At 40.1% G+C, this 16,637-nt stretch overlaps 1 protein-coding gene across 3 annotated transcripts in view; it reads right to left on the bottom strand.

The window, feature by feature from the left end:
• Positions 1–7,328: 7,328 nt before the first annotated feature.
• Positions 7,329–16,637, bottom strand: part of LOC149461400 (ethanolaminephosphotransferase 1-like) — a 97,762-nt gene continuing 88,453 nt past the window's right edge. The window contains exons 9-11 of one of the 3 annotated variants that reach the window (XM_089678310.1): positions 14,113–14,295; positions 10,934–10,986; positions 7,329–7,821 (exon numbers count right to left, since the gene is read on the bottom strand). In XM_089678310.1, the coding sequence (XP_089534436.1) occupies positions 7,809–7,821; positions 10,934–10,986; positions 14,113–14,295 (249 nt within the window). In that variant the 3' untranslated portion in view covers positions 7,329–7,808. Of the gene's footprint in view, positions 7,822–10,920; positions 10,987–14,112; positions 14,296–16,637 lie in introns of those variants that run through there. The other 2 variants (XM_089678312.1, XM_089678313.1) reach the window with 2 other exon arrangements.

The raw sequence follows: 16,637 nt of genomic DNA, 5'->3' as shown, positions 1-16,637 counted from the left end.
ACCCTTTCTGCATACGCGGATGACATTTTGTTCCATATCATGCACCCCCTTGTCTCGTTGCCCAACTTGATGGCGGAATTGCAGGCTTATGGCCAGGTGTCCAACTTTAAACTGTATTGCGATGGCGGACTCTGCAGATTAGGAGTGAGCAAAGAACCTACCCTTTGATGAACCTGTTTTATCTACACATCTTGTGAGTGTTTTTATATTGTGTTAATAAATACCTCAACTTAATACTGCACTTAGCTGGCTCCTCCTCCTCTCTGTTCTGTCCTCTTCATACAGAGCTGGCCAAACTCTGCAGATGGAAGCCGCCAATGCCCACTAGGATTTTATGGACTTATAGACCACTAAAAACATTATTATATCAATGTGCATATTAAAATCAAGGCAAGCTTCAGGTTTCTAGTCCTGTTTGTGCGCCAGAACATTTACTTCAGCCTTCACTCTTAGCAATCATCCTCACTGGCCAATACACCTAACCCTTTCCCCCTCTTTTATCTCATTGTGATTCTCACACCCCAGCTATATGGTTCACTGTTCTACTTCCCCAAATATTACCATGTATAGCTGGTCTCCCACAGTTGGGCAAAATCCCTCCTTAGAATTTCATGTTTGCTTTTTCTTATACTTTTCTATTTAAACCACACAATGGTTTTTGACTTATTGCCATTGACTCACTCATACCGACTGTTCTGCTGTGTAATTCTATACTGATTGTAATTATCCCTGTCGCATGATTTTGTAATGTTCTTTTGGATTTTCAATAAAATTTTTATGGAAAAAAAAAGAAAACAAGTGAGAGAGGACACCAAGAGACCTTTGAGTACTCTGCAGAAGTTATAAGCCTTAGGTTTATATTATACCTGTGTTGCCCTCTGAAGTGAGACTTATGATGAATCACATTTTACAGATCGGTACAGGTGTGACTGACAGGCATTTAGGAAGAGATATTGCCACCTTATAAATGGCAGGGTTTTTTTCTTTTTGACAGCTGAATTACATTTTTGAATGGGAATATTGCACAGTAACCGTGAGCCTAGCGTTTGGCTTGCCATTGCAGCATGGCCCCATTCACGTGAATGTGTCACATTCAGCAGCAATACTAACTGCTGAACACAACAGGGGGCATCATTTTTGAAGCAACTGTTTATATAAGAGCAGCAAAAAAGGCATCTGGTAACTAAACGTTTATGACTTCCTACCTACAGTTTATCAAAAAGCACACGAGAGATTAGCTGGAAGAAGCCTACAGTCTAGTCTAGTGGGACAGAAACTGCACCTTTCTAACATCAGACTAAACATTCTGATGAAAAACAAATCCTGCAAATAATTATAAATGCACCATCTCCACCACGAATTGTCATGGTGGCAGCATTGCACTGTGGGGATGTTTCTCTGCATAAAGCACATGACAGGCTTGTGAGGCCAGAATAAATATAGCAAAATAAAGAAATACTAAAGGAAAACTCAGCAAGATTCCTGAGACTACAAAGAATATTTGTCTTCCAGCAAGAGAATGCCTTAAGCATAAAGCCAAAACTACACAAGAACGGATTAAAAATCAACATAGATGTCCTGGAATGGCCATGTCAGAGTACAAAACTAAGCCTAATAGAGAATTTGTGGGTGAAATTAAAGGATGTCCGCTAAGGCTAAGTTTATACATGTGGTTGGGGGGGCAGCAAAAATATGTGGTTGAGGCAGCAATATTCAGCGTACGGGGGTGTTTACATGCAGTAGTCACAATGTATGCAGTTGCTGCAAGTTTGTCAGCAAAGATGGAGTTAAACAGATGTTGAAGGATCGCATTGCTTCCACGCAGCCTGTCAATAGCTTTTGAGGCACAATCCAAAAGCGGATCAGGCTTCAGAGGAAAGGGAAATCTAGGCGCTCCCTAATTGTCCTGAATACTAATGTCATCAGGCATGAAAGCATGGGTAAATCCAAAATTTTGAGTTACCACAAGAATAGGAATTGAAGGTTAATCTTCCAATAGAAGGCCTGAAGAAGAGGGGATTACCCTTACATTGGAAAGACATCCTCTTGCTTCCTTTTAAGAAATGGGAAGTTTCCCTAATGAGACACAGATGATTGTGTGCTATGTGTGTTGATTGTGATGGGTATTTCTTTGCAATTATTATTATTATACAGTATTTATATAGCACCAACAGTTCGTTCAGCGCTGTGCATTACAATGGGAGACAATACATGAGATAGTACAATAACAATACAATGAGATACACGAGGGGTTCGAGGGCCCTGCTCCTTGGAGCTTACAATCTAGGAGGGAGGGGATAGTGGTATGGGAGGAAAAGCTGTGGGGGATGGAGTGGTAGGAAGAGTGGAGGAGATCGGCAATTAGCAGAGGGCAGGGTAGGCTTTCCTGAAGAGGTGGGTTTTCAGGGTGCGCCTAAAGGAGAGGAGAGTAGGTGATAGTCTGATGGATTGGGGTAAGGAGTTCCAGAGGATGGGTGATGCCCTGGAGAAGTCCTGGAGGCGGGCATGGGATGAGGAGACCAGGGAACTAGAGAGAAGGAGGTCTTGTGAGGAGCGGAGAGTGTGTGCTGGGTGGTATTTGGATATTAGGTCGGTGATGTAGTTTGGGGCAGAGTTTGTACGTCAGTGTTAGCATTTTGAATTTGATCCGTTGGGCAATCGAAAGCCAGTGAAGGGATTGGCAAAGGGGGGTGGCGGAAACGGAGCCGTTGGTGAGGTGGATGAGTCTGGCCGTTGTATTCAGGATCGACTGAAGCGGGGATAGCCTGTGGTGAGGCAGGCCAGTGAGGAGGGAGTTGCAGTAATCGAGTCGTGATATGATGAGGGAGTGGATGAGTTGCGTAGTAGTTTCTGGGGTTAGGAATAGGCATATTTTGGTGATGTTGCGGAGGTGGAGTCTGCATGAGTTTGTTAGCGATTGGACTTGGTGCTGGAAGGATAGATTGGAGTCTAGAATGACACCAAGTACTCTGGCTTGCGGGGTGGGCCTGATAGTGGCATTGTTGGACGTGATGGAGAAGTCAGTGGGGAGGGTGCGGGGCTGGGCGGAAAACTAGGAGCTCGGTTTTGGAGAGGTTCAATTTAATCACTTGCCTACCGGGCACTTATACCCCCTTATTTACCAGGCCAATTTTCAGCTTTCAGCGCTGCCGCACTTTGATTGACAATTGCGCGGTCATGCAACATTGTACCCATATGAAATTTTGATCATTTTTTTCTCACAAATAGAGCTTTCTTTTGGTGGTATTTAATCACCACTGGGTGCTTTACTTTTTGCGCTATAAATAAAAAAAAGTGCAAAAAATTTGAAAAAAAAAAAAGTTTCTTTGTTTCTATTATAAAATTTTTCAAACAGGTAATTTTTCTCCTTCACTGATGTGCGTTGATGAGGCAGCACTGATGGGCACTGATAGGCGGCACTGATGGGCACTGATAGGCAGCACTAAAGGGCAATGATAGGCAGTACTAATGAGGTGGCACGGATAGGCGGCACTGATAGACAGCACTAATGAGGTGTCACGGATAGGCGGCACTAATATGCAGCACTGATAGGCGGCACTGATAGGTGACACTGATGATGGGTACTGATAGACGGCACTGACTGGCATCACTGCTGGGCACTGACTGGCACAACCGCTGGGCACTGACTGGTGGCACTGACTGGCAGCACTGCTGGGCTGCACTGGTGGGTGGCACTGGTGGGCAGCACAGGTGGGTGGGCACAGGTGGGTGGCACTGCTGGGCACAGGTAGGTGGCACTTCTGGGCACAGGTGTGTGACACTGCAGAGTGGCACAGGTGGGTGCACTGCTGGGCACAGGTGGGTGATCTGCTGGGCACAGGTGGGCGGAGCTAGTGGGCGCACTGCTGGGCACAGGTGGGCGGAACTTGCGGGTGGCACTGCTGGGCACCGATCATCAGGGCACTGATCATCAGTGCCGATCCTCGCTCTGACAACTGCTGGTTCTCGGCAGTACTTTCCTCACGATCTGACAGCGTGAGGAAAGTGCAGCCGAGAACCGGCACTTGCATTTCCCTCTGATCAGCGTGTCATTGGACACTGCTGATCACGTGGTAAAAGGCAGCTGTGATTGGCCTTTTACCACATCACGTGATCAGCTGTGTCCGTAGGACACAGCGATCACGGAGATCGCCGGGTGCGCGCCCCCTGGGGCGCACAGGAGAGCGCGTTCTGGGAGGACGTCATATGACGTCCACTCAGAACTGGCCGGCCGCAGTGCAGCCGTCATTCGGCTATCTGCGGTCGGCTACTAGTTAAGGAAGTGGAGCGACATCCAATCTGATATGTCGTTCAGTAGGCTAGTGATTCAGGTGGAGACTGAAGGGGTGAGGCGAGGGGTCGAGAGATAGATTTGCGTGTCATCGGCATAGAGGTGGTAGTTGAAGCCGTGAGAGTGTATGAGTTGGCCAAGGAAGGAGGTGTAGATGGAGAAGAGAAGGGGCCCGAGGACAGAGACTTGAGGGACCCCAACAGAGAGGGGGAGTGAGGGGGAGGTGGTAGCATTATAGGCAACGCTGAAGGCAATTGAAAGCTATTGTAATTTAAACTTGAAATTGAAAACTGTTGGAATAGTTTTACTGTTATCTGGTAAACCAGGAGTGGGTGGATGAGCTGTGGCTGGACATCAATATATACGAGCATGGTTTTGATATTTGTAACCTAATTAAAATCCACTGTTATACAGTATTTCTTGACATAAAATATGAACCTTCTCAAAGGTTTTTATAGGCACTGTATTGGTAGATATGACTGTAGACAGCTAAATATAAATCTTGAATGTAAAATGTTGAGCTAGGACTTGTACCCTCCCCCTCTGGCCCTTTAATATGACGTGAGACTCAATGACCAAGAGGAAGAAGGAGGGGGCGGGGCAAAACTCAGGTTTTGCAGGAACAATTAAGATATGCAAGTAAATTCAACTGCTAATGTCAAAGAATAATTTGAAACACAAAACAAATTCCCAACAAAATCATTAAAAAATTAGATGTTCAAAAATCCTTTTCTCCGTAAACATTTTTCAACATTTTTAAATATGCCCATTGTAAGCATCAGAACTGGATATTTAGTTCTACAGAATCTCCTGCCAGGATACAATCCCTAGAAACATGCAATGTAATGTAAGTTTACATGCAATTGTTGTTTCTTTGCAAGCTACAGCAGTCCCTGTGTTACAGGATTATCAATAATCTGAGTGCAAGTTATTATAAAGATGCAGCCTGCAGTATCTGTATTAATAGAAGAACACACAACACATGTTGCTAACTTGCTCATTCTAAGTTTAATGTGTTAAACAGAAATGGATCACATAATGAAAATAATTATTTTATTTATAGTGGCAGCGCAGGCCACATGAAAAAGCACAAACATTTTTTATTAGAAAATTACCATTACCAACATATAGGATACTAAACAGAGAACGTGAATGTCATGATAAACACAAAATTGAACAAAGACAAATCAAGAGGAGAGCACAAAACACATGTTGCTCACTTGCTCATTCTGAGTTTAGTGTGAGCTTGTTGGTATTAGTCTCCTGAAGTCACACTACAAATCATTAGAGCTCCCTCTAGCTTCAGCCTAGTAATAGCATTATTGGGAGGTTTTTCATGTACTTGCTACATACTTCACCTCTTTAAATAAATGTCTCCTGACATTTAGCTTAAATAAGAATTATTTGTAGCCTGTATCATTTAGATAACTATCGGCATATGTTCCTTGCAAGAAATATGAATATGAGGGAATTTTGTATATGTTGGCCATTTGACATTTTGGGGGGGATCACAGTGCTGTTCAGTCATGTTTGTAGAAACATCTCGTTTTTGAAAAGAATGGTTGCCAAGGATCTTGTATGTTATGTCTTTTGGTTTAAGTGTTCCTCGAGAATATCTTTGTTCAGAGGACAGTTTTCCTTCTCTCACTGGTTCATCAGGTGTTGGTGCAGCTGCCTCATCCTCTGGTTGTAATTCTGGCTCCTGTTGAAACAATTCTGGAATGCTTTCTTCCACGTCTGTGGGTGGCACCAAAACTACTACTGACAAATTTCTTACACGAACAGTCTCCAGCCTGTAGTGCCACTCCTTTTGCGCATTGGTCATAGTACCTTTTACCTTTCTGAGAGGACTTTTGGCTTTTCTAAGAAGCAATTCTGTAATCTTCTCTCATCTTGATAGCCCATTTTTCAGCATACTGCTGGGGTGATCTTTCTTCCTTCCATCATCCATATCAAATGACAGATCCACTAGTAAACGGGGTGTTCTGCCGTTCAACAAAAGGGGCATAGCCGATAACTTCATGTCTAGTACAATCATATGCATGGACAATTTGTGGAAAATTCTCTTTCCACAGAGCTTTATTTTCCTCTTCCAATGTATAAAGCAGTTTCAATAATGTTCTATTCAAACTGTTAACAGGGTTGCTTTCAGTATGATATGGTGTTGTTCTAGAATTTACTATTGCAGACAATTGTCTCAATCTTTTGAAAAGTTGATTTTCAAATGCTCTGCCTTGATCATGATGTAATTTTTCAGGGTATCCAGATCTGGGAATTAACTAATTGAAATCTTCTCTGTTGCAGTTTTCCCTGATTTGTTACATTCAGGGTATGCCTGTCCAAAGTGATGTTGGATCAACCATTTTGTGTTCTGTGAAGTCTCCCTGAAGTCTGTAACATTACTGTAATAGCAGCTCCCTTCTCTGTGAACTTCGGCACTGTGATTGCAATAATCTTGGATGAGCCCCCAAATGTTACAGGATTAACCGGAATTTGAGTGCAGAGTATGACAAAGATGCAGGCTGCAGTATCTATATTAGGAGGAGAGCACAAAACACGTTGCCCACATGCTCATTCAGAATTTAATGTAAGCTTATTGGTATTAGTCTCCTGAAATCACACTACAAATCATTAGCGCTCCCTCTAGCTGCAGCCTAGGAATAGTATTTCTGGGAGGTTTATTCATTTACTTTCTATATCTGCACATTGATGGTCACTATGAGGAAATCAAAGCAGTGCATTTTTAACTGCAAGTGCTGGTTATCCAAGAAGCAACACACTGTATATACTGTATTTCAGATGGTGCTCAAAGTCTGCATTAGGTTTAGGTTAAGTTTTAAGTGTAGGGTTTGGTTTAGAGATTACATTGTGTTTAAAAGTCAGTAAGTAACTATTATAAGTAAAATATTTTGTGTCAAACAAATGGTAGAAACTTTCCATGCATTACATTTTTGTGCCTAAATTTCAAACACTGAAACACTCATATTAAAGCAGCACAAACATTTTTGGATTCTGAAAAAAACTCAAGAGTCTGATGTTCATTTATTCATCTTAGTTTATTTACAGAACAAATAATTCCTTTATTCTTTGAAATAAAAAAAAAACATAAAATAAATTTCCATGCTTAAACCATGTTTTAAAGGACCACAGGGCTTGTTTAATAAAACATCAGTGCAAAAATATACTCATGTAAAGTAACTCCATGTAACCATTCTTAGCTTTGAAAAATTTATCATGGTTAAACTAAGGAAGGCTGATCGGATACATCACTATGTCTTACAACAAATGAGTTTATTACAAATATTATGTAATCCATAACCAAACCTGCAATATACATTGCTACGCAAACCCTGTTTTGGTCCCCTGCAATAAATATCGTTGCTTGTGAAAAGCAATGATTACCAAGTCTAGAGTCTGCTTGTAACAGACTCCTTTATGATTCCTCCCTTATGATTCTTAGACTTTCAGGCTTCAAAGAACTTCTTCAAGGTACATGTATAAATGATGAAATCTTTGGTCAGATGATTTCCCTAAAAGATAGATTAAAAGAATAAATATTTCACCAAAACCTAGATCAGGGGCAAGCTGTTAAACCACCCTTGTGCCTGCCTATCAAAATGGGTAATCAGCCAAATCTGACCCAGTTTAAGTGTTTTACATTTAGATGGAAAGTGAGATTCTGCTTGCTGCCATTAGTTATGACAGACTGGTAAGGGTTCTTGTGCTGTGGTGATCCCCTACTATTATGAAAACTGTCAAAACAGTCAAAACGTGTCAGTTACTTCCATTCATAAGAAGGTTCTTCCAATATAAAACCACTATTAAAGATCAGTAGGGTTTCACACTTGCTCTGGAGGTAGAAAATCTTTTTGAATAGTAATTAAATAATAAAGGAAATATTCAATTGAAAGGCCCTCTCCCCCCATTATTATATTTTATTATGCATTTTCATACGTGTTGTGATGCAGTTGTAGTGTGCCTTAGGTTGCATATGTGCCAAAATTCATCACAACAGTGTATTGCAGTGTCAAAGTGTGCACTTTTTTTAAAGTTAGAGGTAAAGGATATACCAAACTGGTTGGTTCCCCCAGACCCAGGGAGCTTCCTGCTATTACTTACATTTTACTAAAGAGAGATCAGTATAATTTCAAAGCTGCTACACTACCTCTGGATAACACACACTATAGGTCATAATGAGATGGTGACATTTTGCTAGGGAGAAAGTGAGCCTGTCATGATAAACATTTAAATGCTGCCATAGCCAACTTGTGAAATGCTGCCATAGCCAACTATTGAATTGAATATCAGCTATGGATTGCCCACTGCCATCCACTGTCAATCAAAGGCAAAGCAGACCTGATGAAGAACTAGTCTGTCAGAGTTTCCCATCAGGTTTTGCCCACTGTCAGGTCAGTGCCTCATTGGTTGCTAGATTGCTGGTGGTCTTCACCCTAGCAACCAATGCTGTAAATGTAAAACGCAAACATAAATAAATAAATAAAGAAATGAACACACAACACCCCCCTCTCCCTGTATGCTAAGTTTGAGTTGGTCTTAACTGTTTGCTGCCCACGCACAGTAGTTGTACTGTTAATGGGTGGCAGCACTAGGCCAGGTGATTTACCTGTAAGTCACAATCTTTTTTTCTGGGTCCAGGACATGCACTTGCACTCCCCCTGCGACCCGTGCTGTGATTGGGCACAGCAAAAGTTTGGCAGCTGATTTCAGTCATTGGCTGTGTCCAATCACAGAATCCTATGTTTACAAAACACAGACAGAACTCTGTGTACAAAGAACAGTGATCTGGCTGTTTATTCTCCATGCAAAGCAGGGAGAATAAACATCCATACAGTAAAGTTAATACAGCACATATAACACACATTACATACTGTTAGGCACACAGTTAACCCTTTGATTGCCGAATGTTAACCCCTTCCCAGCCAGTGTCAATAGTACAGTGACAGTGTACAGTATTAGCAATTATCACTGTTTTAGTGTCACTATTGATGTCAGTGTCAGTTAGTGTACCTCCTAGCAAGTGTCAGATAGCACTAGATTGCTTGCCACACTATCACAATACCACTATAGGACGCTGAACACTGCTATTACTAGTATAGTGTCATAGCTGTGTAAATTTCAGTATAGTTACCATAGTTTGTAGATGCTATACCTTTCGCACAAACCAATTAATACACCCTTATTGGGATTTTTTGTTACCAAAGACATGTAGCAGAATACATTTTGGCCTAAATTAATGAAGAAATTAGATTTTTTTATTTGTTTTTATTGGATATGTTTTATAACAGAAGTAAAAAATATTGGGTTTTTTTTTCACAATTTTCTGTCTCCTTTTGTTTATATAGAAAAAAAATAAAAAACCCAGTAGTGATCAAATACCGCCAATAGAAAGCTCTATTTGTGTGAATAAAAAGTTAATGTGTACAGTGCTGTATGACCGCGCAAATGCCAGTTAAAATAGTGTAGTGCTACATAGCAAATAACGCTCTGGTCATAAAGGGGGGTAAAACCCTACAGAGCCGAAGTGGTTTATTACCACTAGTTTGCTTATCTGTGAACCGGTGGTAATTATTTTGGAATCTGTTGCAGCCCTAGTGACACATCCTAATAGTCATGGTAGTAAAAACTGCCTGAATCTAGACATATGTTGGTACCTGTAACAAAACTGGCACAAAGCTTTCATGAATTAGAGGCGGGCCATATTAAATGTGGCCATACCCCCCCCACAAAAGTGACATTACTGCTTTACTGAATTCCCCTTATGATCTCTGGCTGCCAGGAGCATTGTGTTTTAAATCTCTTTTTTTCAGTCACATTTGTCTGTCTGTTAGGCTTGCAGTAATAGAAGAGGATCAGCATGCAACATGAAGGAAGCAGAGCGTGTAAGTATAATGCGCAAATATTTCCACCCCAATGTACATATATAACTACTAAATATATTTAGAAACAAGGGGGGATTTACTAAAACTGGTGCCCTCTGAATCTGGTGCAGCTGTGCATGGTAGCCATCAGCCTCTAACTTCAGATTGTTCAATTAAGCTTTAACAATAAAACGTGGAAGCTGATTGGTTTCCACGCAGAGCTGCACCAGAATTTACACCATAAAGTTTTCGTAAATAACTCCCAAAGTTTTAAAAGTGATAATACCTATCGATACAATTCTTTTTATTATGCGTTTAAATTTCATTTGCAGGTCTAAAAAAAACTTTAAAGATAACTTTACTTGATCCTTAGTTGTCTGTAAAGTTTGCCAGCCAAGCCAGTTATTCTCTAAGAAGTAAATAAAGCAAAGATAAGGAAGTGACCCCTCACCTTAAAAACAAGTCAGTAATGTCAGTTCTCAAATTTTGGTTCAAGAAGGGAAAGAGGTGTAGGCAAACCCTTGTTAATATTTTAAGAATGCAAACATTGGACTGGCCCTGCAAGCTATGGGTAGCTGGTAATAACCAACAGTAACTGACCAAGTTTCAAACACTTACATTTTGACAATTGTGCACCACACACTAGAGGTCTTCAGAATATAACATAAATTATATTTACATTGAATTTATTGTAGTCCTTCATATCTAGTACAATAGAATAACCTTTATGTAGAGTAACATGTCATTCACTTAGTCTGCATACCGCTTCTTAAGGGAGAATACATAGATATGGAAGTGTTTGCTAAGCTGCTTTCCCTATTAAAAAAAAAACAACAGTAAGAATCATGACTACTGATGCATATAAAGACTTCATTTATTTGTCACTATGTATAACAGTAGCTTTCTTCAATGTTGTGTACTTGTTTTAATATATATATAAAACATGTTCTTCAAAAGGTTTCTGCACATTTTTTTTTTAAAACTCTATTATATATATATATATATATATATATATATATATATAAAAGTGCAGAAACTTTGTGAAGACCCCTCGTATATAAATATATCAAGAAACTGAACTGACATCATATTTATTATCCTCATTAGACTCAGAACAGCTACCCTCAGTTGACAACTACTGCTATGCACAACTATACCATCAATCACAATGTGCATCTTACTGTAGCCTTCTAGCATGTAGAAAGCTACAGTATACAGTACATAACCTCTACCTTGTTTATACTGTACCAATCGTGTCCCTGGCTCTGCCTCAGCCATTTTGTTTGTATTTGTAGTAATTTGTCTGAGATTAGTCATATTTACATGTGATACTTTAAGAGCATAAGAATTTAATCTTAATATTTAGCTTCTTACTTATTAAAAGAGGCGAAAAAATCTGGCTTCCCCATTCCAGAGATACCAATTTAGCATGCCAAGCATATGTGTTGCTGTAGTCTAAAGCACTGGCTAGCACTGAGCTCATACATATATATATATATATATATATATATATATATATATATATATACACACACACATACAGTTGCAAGAAAAAGTATGTGAACCCCTTGGGATTACGTGGAGTTTTGCATGAATTGGGCATAAAATGTGCTCTGGTCATGAATTGGGCATAAAATGTAGGTCTTCTGACAGCTCTTTTCTACGAGGCATGGCTCACATCAGACAGTGCTTCTTGAAACCAGTAAACCCAAAACAGGTGTGTGTTTTTTAAGGGCAGGACAGCTGTCAGCAACACATCCAATATCATCACACTGATTGGAGTCAAGATTGGCTCACTCCTGGCTCCAATTAGCTCTGGGAGAAGTCATTAAGCTAGGGCCTCACATACTTTTTCCTCCCTGTACTGTGAATGTTTACATGTTATGTGCAATTAAACCATGGCAACATCTAATGTTTGTGTAGTATTATGTTCAGCAGACTGTGTTCTTCTATTGTTGTGACTTAGATGACGTTCAGAGCACATTTTATGCCCAATTCATGCAAAACTCCACGTAATCCCAAGGGGTTCACATACTTTTTCTTGCAACTGTGTATATATATATATATATATATATATATGTGTATATATATATATATACAGTGGGGATCGAAAGTTTGGGCACCCCAGCTAAAAATTTGTATTAATGTGCATAAAGAAGCCAAGGAAAGATGGAAAAATCTCCAAAAGGCATCAAATTACAGATTAGACATTCTTATAATATGTCAACAAAAGTTAGATTTTATTTCCATCATTTACACTTTCAAAATAACAGAAAACAAAAAAATGGCATCTGCAAAAGTTTGGGCACCCTGCAGAATTTATAGCATGCACTGCCCCCTTTGCCAAGCTGAGACCTGCCAGTGTCATGGATTGTTCTCAATCATCGTCTGGGAAGACCAGGTGATGTCAATCTCAAAGGTTTTAAATGCCCAGACTCATCTGACCTTGCCCCAACAATCAGCACCATGGGTTCTTCTAAGCAGTTGTCTAGAAAACTGAAACTGAAAATAGTTGACGCTCACAAAGCTGGAGAAGGCTATAAGAAGATAGCAAAGCATTTTCAGATGTCAATATCCTCTGTTCGGAATGTAATTAAGAAATGGCAGTCATCAGGAACAGTGGAAGTTAAAGCAAGATCTGGAAGACCAAGAAAAATATCAGACAGAACAGCTCGCAGGATTGTGAGAAAAACAATTCAAAACCCACGTTTCACTGCACGATCCCTCCAGAAAGATCTGGCAGACACTGGAGTTGTGGTCCACTATTCCACTATAAAGAGATACTTGTACAAATATGGTCTTCATGGAAGAGTCATCAGAAGAAAACCTCTTCTACGTCCTCACCACAAAAATCATCGTTTGAACTTTGCAAATGAACATATAGACAAGCCTGATGCATTTTGGAAACAAGTTCTGTGGCCAGATGAGGTTAAAATTGAACTTTTTGGCCAGAATGAGCAAAGGTACGTTTGGAGAAGAAGGGGCACAGAATTTAATGAAAAGAACCTCTGTCCAACTGTTAAGCATGGGGTTGGATCAATCATGCTTTGGGGTTGTGTTGCAGCCAGTGGCACAGGGAACATCTCACGAGTAGAAGGAAAAATGGATTCAATAAAATTTCAGCAAATTTTGGATGGTAGCTTGATGCCATCTGTGAAAAAGCTGAAGTTAAAGAGAGGATGGCTTCTACAAATGGATAATGATCCTAAACACACCTCGAAATCCACGGGGGATTACATCAAGAGGCGTAAACTGAAGGTTTTGCCATGGCCTTCACAATCTCCTGACCTCAACATAATTGAAAATCTATGGATAGACCTTAAAAGAGCAGTGCGTGACAGACAGCCCAGAAATCTCAAAGAACTGGAAGACTTTTGTAAGGAAGAATGGGCAAAGATACCTCAAACAAGAATTGAAAGACTCTTGGCTGGCTACAAAAAGCGTTTACAAGCTGTGATACTTGCCAAAGGGGGCAGTACAAGATACTAACTCTGCAGGGTGCCCAAACTTTTGCAGACGCCATTTTTTTGTTTTCTGTTATTTTGAAAGTGTAAATGATGGAAATAAAATCTAACTTTTGTTGACATATTATAAGAATGTCTAATCTGTAATTTGATGCCTTTTGGAGATTTTTCCATCTTTCTTTGGCTTCTTTATGCACAATAATACAAATTTTTAGCTGGGGTGCCCAAACTTTCGATCCCCACTGTATATATATATATATATATTTATACCTGTCTAAATGGCTGTCAAAACTGGGCTGTTGTCAGGAATAGTTGTTGGACCCAGGTGGTTGTAGTTTTTAACTAAGTTCTACTTGGTGAATAAGTACAACAATGTAAATGGTATTCATTTCATATTTATTTTCCACAGTAAAAAAAAACAAACAAAACACAAACCTTAATGAATGTAAAAATGTAACAAGGCAAAAAGAACACTCACCACATATACTCCATAATGCACATGTGCTACGGTAGCACCAACTGCAACTGCAAAAAAGGTGGGTTCCTCCATTGTCCCAAGATACCCAGAGACCGACAGTCCAACCACAAGAGCCAGTGGCCAGAGGAGCCAATGGAAAACTTCAGACCTGGTGTTACTCATCTGACATATGATAACCCTGCACTGTCAGATAAACACACTGATGTTAGCTCTTAGGAAGAGGTGGTAAAATGCCTTTATTTAGACAAAGACATTAGAAAGCAGTCAGACATACGGGCCAATCTTAGACATGTGCATTTTGTTTCGTAACAAATTTATTTTTGGACAAAAATTAGGTTTTTGGAGATTTGGGTGTATAAGAATGTCTAAATGAACATAATAACAAATGTCAACAAATCCAAAAAACGTTATAGAGAAATTAACGAATGCATTTGTTAAATTCAGATGACGTCAGATGATGCATTAATCATTTGGGCCCGTGGGGAAATTGATTAAATTTTCAAATGTGTTCGATAATTCAGATTAGAATAAATTTGTAATGTAAATTGAATTTGTAATGGTCACAGTCAGTACGTTCAGTTCCACAGTCTAATGTAATTCTTACATTTAAAAAATTCATGGGTGCAGAATTATGCATTATATTTATTGCGTTACATCCCAAAATATTGAACAGTTTCGATATATGAATAACAAATTCACCCAAAATATCAAAACCAAAAACTGATATATAGCAATCTACCAAAAAAACTGCAAAATCTTTCAAATCTACCCAGACAAATGAATTTACAAATTACAAACGTATTACAAAAACTAGTCAGTTCAACATAACGAATATGACAAAACAACATTCTTCAATGAACGAAAATATCCAAAACAAAGCAAAAATTTCCAGCATGCACTTGTCTAGCCAAGACACTGACCCTCTGCCAATATCCAGATCCCCATATCTCATGAGGATCTTTTGCGAGTAAGGGGATTTTGTGTGTTAAATGAAAAAGGTATAGAGGTTTCCAAAGGGAAAATACATTTTTAAATGTATTTCTTTTATTTATTTTGGTATAAAAATACTATTTTTATCAATAACTATTAACAGCTGCAGTGTCTAACAAAGTATGCCATTAAGCATAAAGGCAATACTGTGCTGTCTTTTTAAAAAGGCTAGCATGCTTTGCAAACAGAATGTCATGAATGTATTCTCTAATAATAGCAAATATTATATAAAACAACAGTTTATAAACTTAAATTAATTTAAATTAAGCAGAAAACATTATAGCTTTATGTGTAACAGAACTCCAACTAAACAGCTAAATACACATGGAAAGTACACGTATGAGACTTGTGATGCACCCACTTATATATTTAGCTTTGCAGCTTCCGATGTCAAGTCTTCCTCTTAAGTGGGTTGATTGTTTATAAAGAATCACCATCATCGCCCAGTGAGGAAGGTTGTGACCTGTTAGGCTATAAAGCTAAACCAAAAAGAATATATTTCTGGGTTATGCAATGTGGAAGATGTGTGTTTATCAAAAAAGATGTTGGTAGCAGGTAATAGCAACTGTGAACTTGTTTACATTTTTTCAGCTGGCCTTGGACTTTCATTGTATAAGTGACCTGGATGGCTTCATTGTTGCCAGATCATTTCTACATTACTGTGAAGGTTACAGACATTGGATGATGAGGAATGCTTATAAAGAAGGAGCACAGGTGACAATGAATTCATGTGATTATTAAACTGAGGCTATCAGATGACTGCATGACCCAGCCACTTATCACAGTCTAACCTCCGACCCTACTGTTCTTTTTCAGAAAAAGCTAAAGGAATTATTATCCTTGTGGAACAAATGGTTGTCTAAGGTAGAAAAACAGAAAAATATCATATTGTTTTATTCCCCACTGTCCTAGTGTTTTAGCACTTGCCTACAGTACACAAACAAGGCACATTTCCAAAGGGACACCATATAGTAGCGGGTATAGGTTCACTTCTTGAAAGACTGGGACAGTGGACCAAGGACAACCCTTAAATCTGTCAGAGCCTGAGCATCAGGGAAGTCAGGTGGAAGATGGATTAAGAGAAGGCTGGAGATTCCAGGAGGACATCTAAACCTGGCGAGACAGAGGGGTGGAGCCTGAACATGGCGGCTGAGGAGGGTTCGATGTAGGAGCTCTCTGACAGGTTCCGCTTTCTGACCTCCCCAGGGGCCCTCTTGATGTAGGAGACAGTCGGGGCGAGACCTACCTTTGTGTGAGGGGTCTCAGCCGATCTGGCAGAGGTCCTGTAATGCGGAGGGATGGGAGCTGGAGACGGCGTTCGGTCCACCCGAGGCTCGGAAAGACAGCGTGCCGGGTTGCCGGGAGACGAAGTGACGTGGCGTGACTACGTGGTCAGCCGCGAAGGAGTGCTGGAAGGAGAGGAAGCCGGCCAGCATCCTGAGGAGGGAAGGAGGCGCCGGTCCACTCCTCAGTTCGTTCCCTGGCTTATCGCCCGGACTGGAGGGAAACTTTGTGCCCCAGCCTGTTTTCCACAG

The sequence above is a fragment of the Staurois parvus genome, unplaced genomic scaffold (assembly GCF_062004578.1).
Source record: "Staurois parvus isolate SC_StPar_1 unplaced genomic scaffold, SC_StPar_1.0 ptg000203l, whole genome shotgun sequence".
NCBI lineage: Eukaryota > Metazoa > Chordata > Amphibia > Anura > Ranidae > Staurois > Staurois parvus.
Note: the sequence above shows the minus strand (reverse complement) of the source record. Positions and strands in the feature narration are given on the sequence as shown.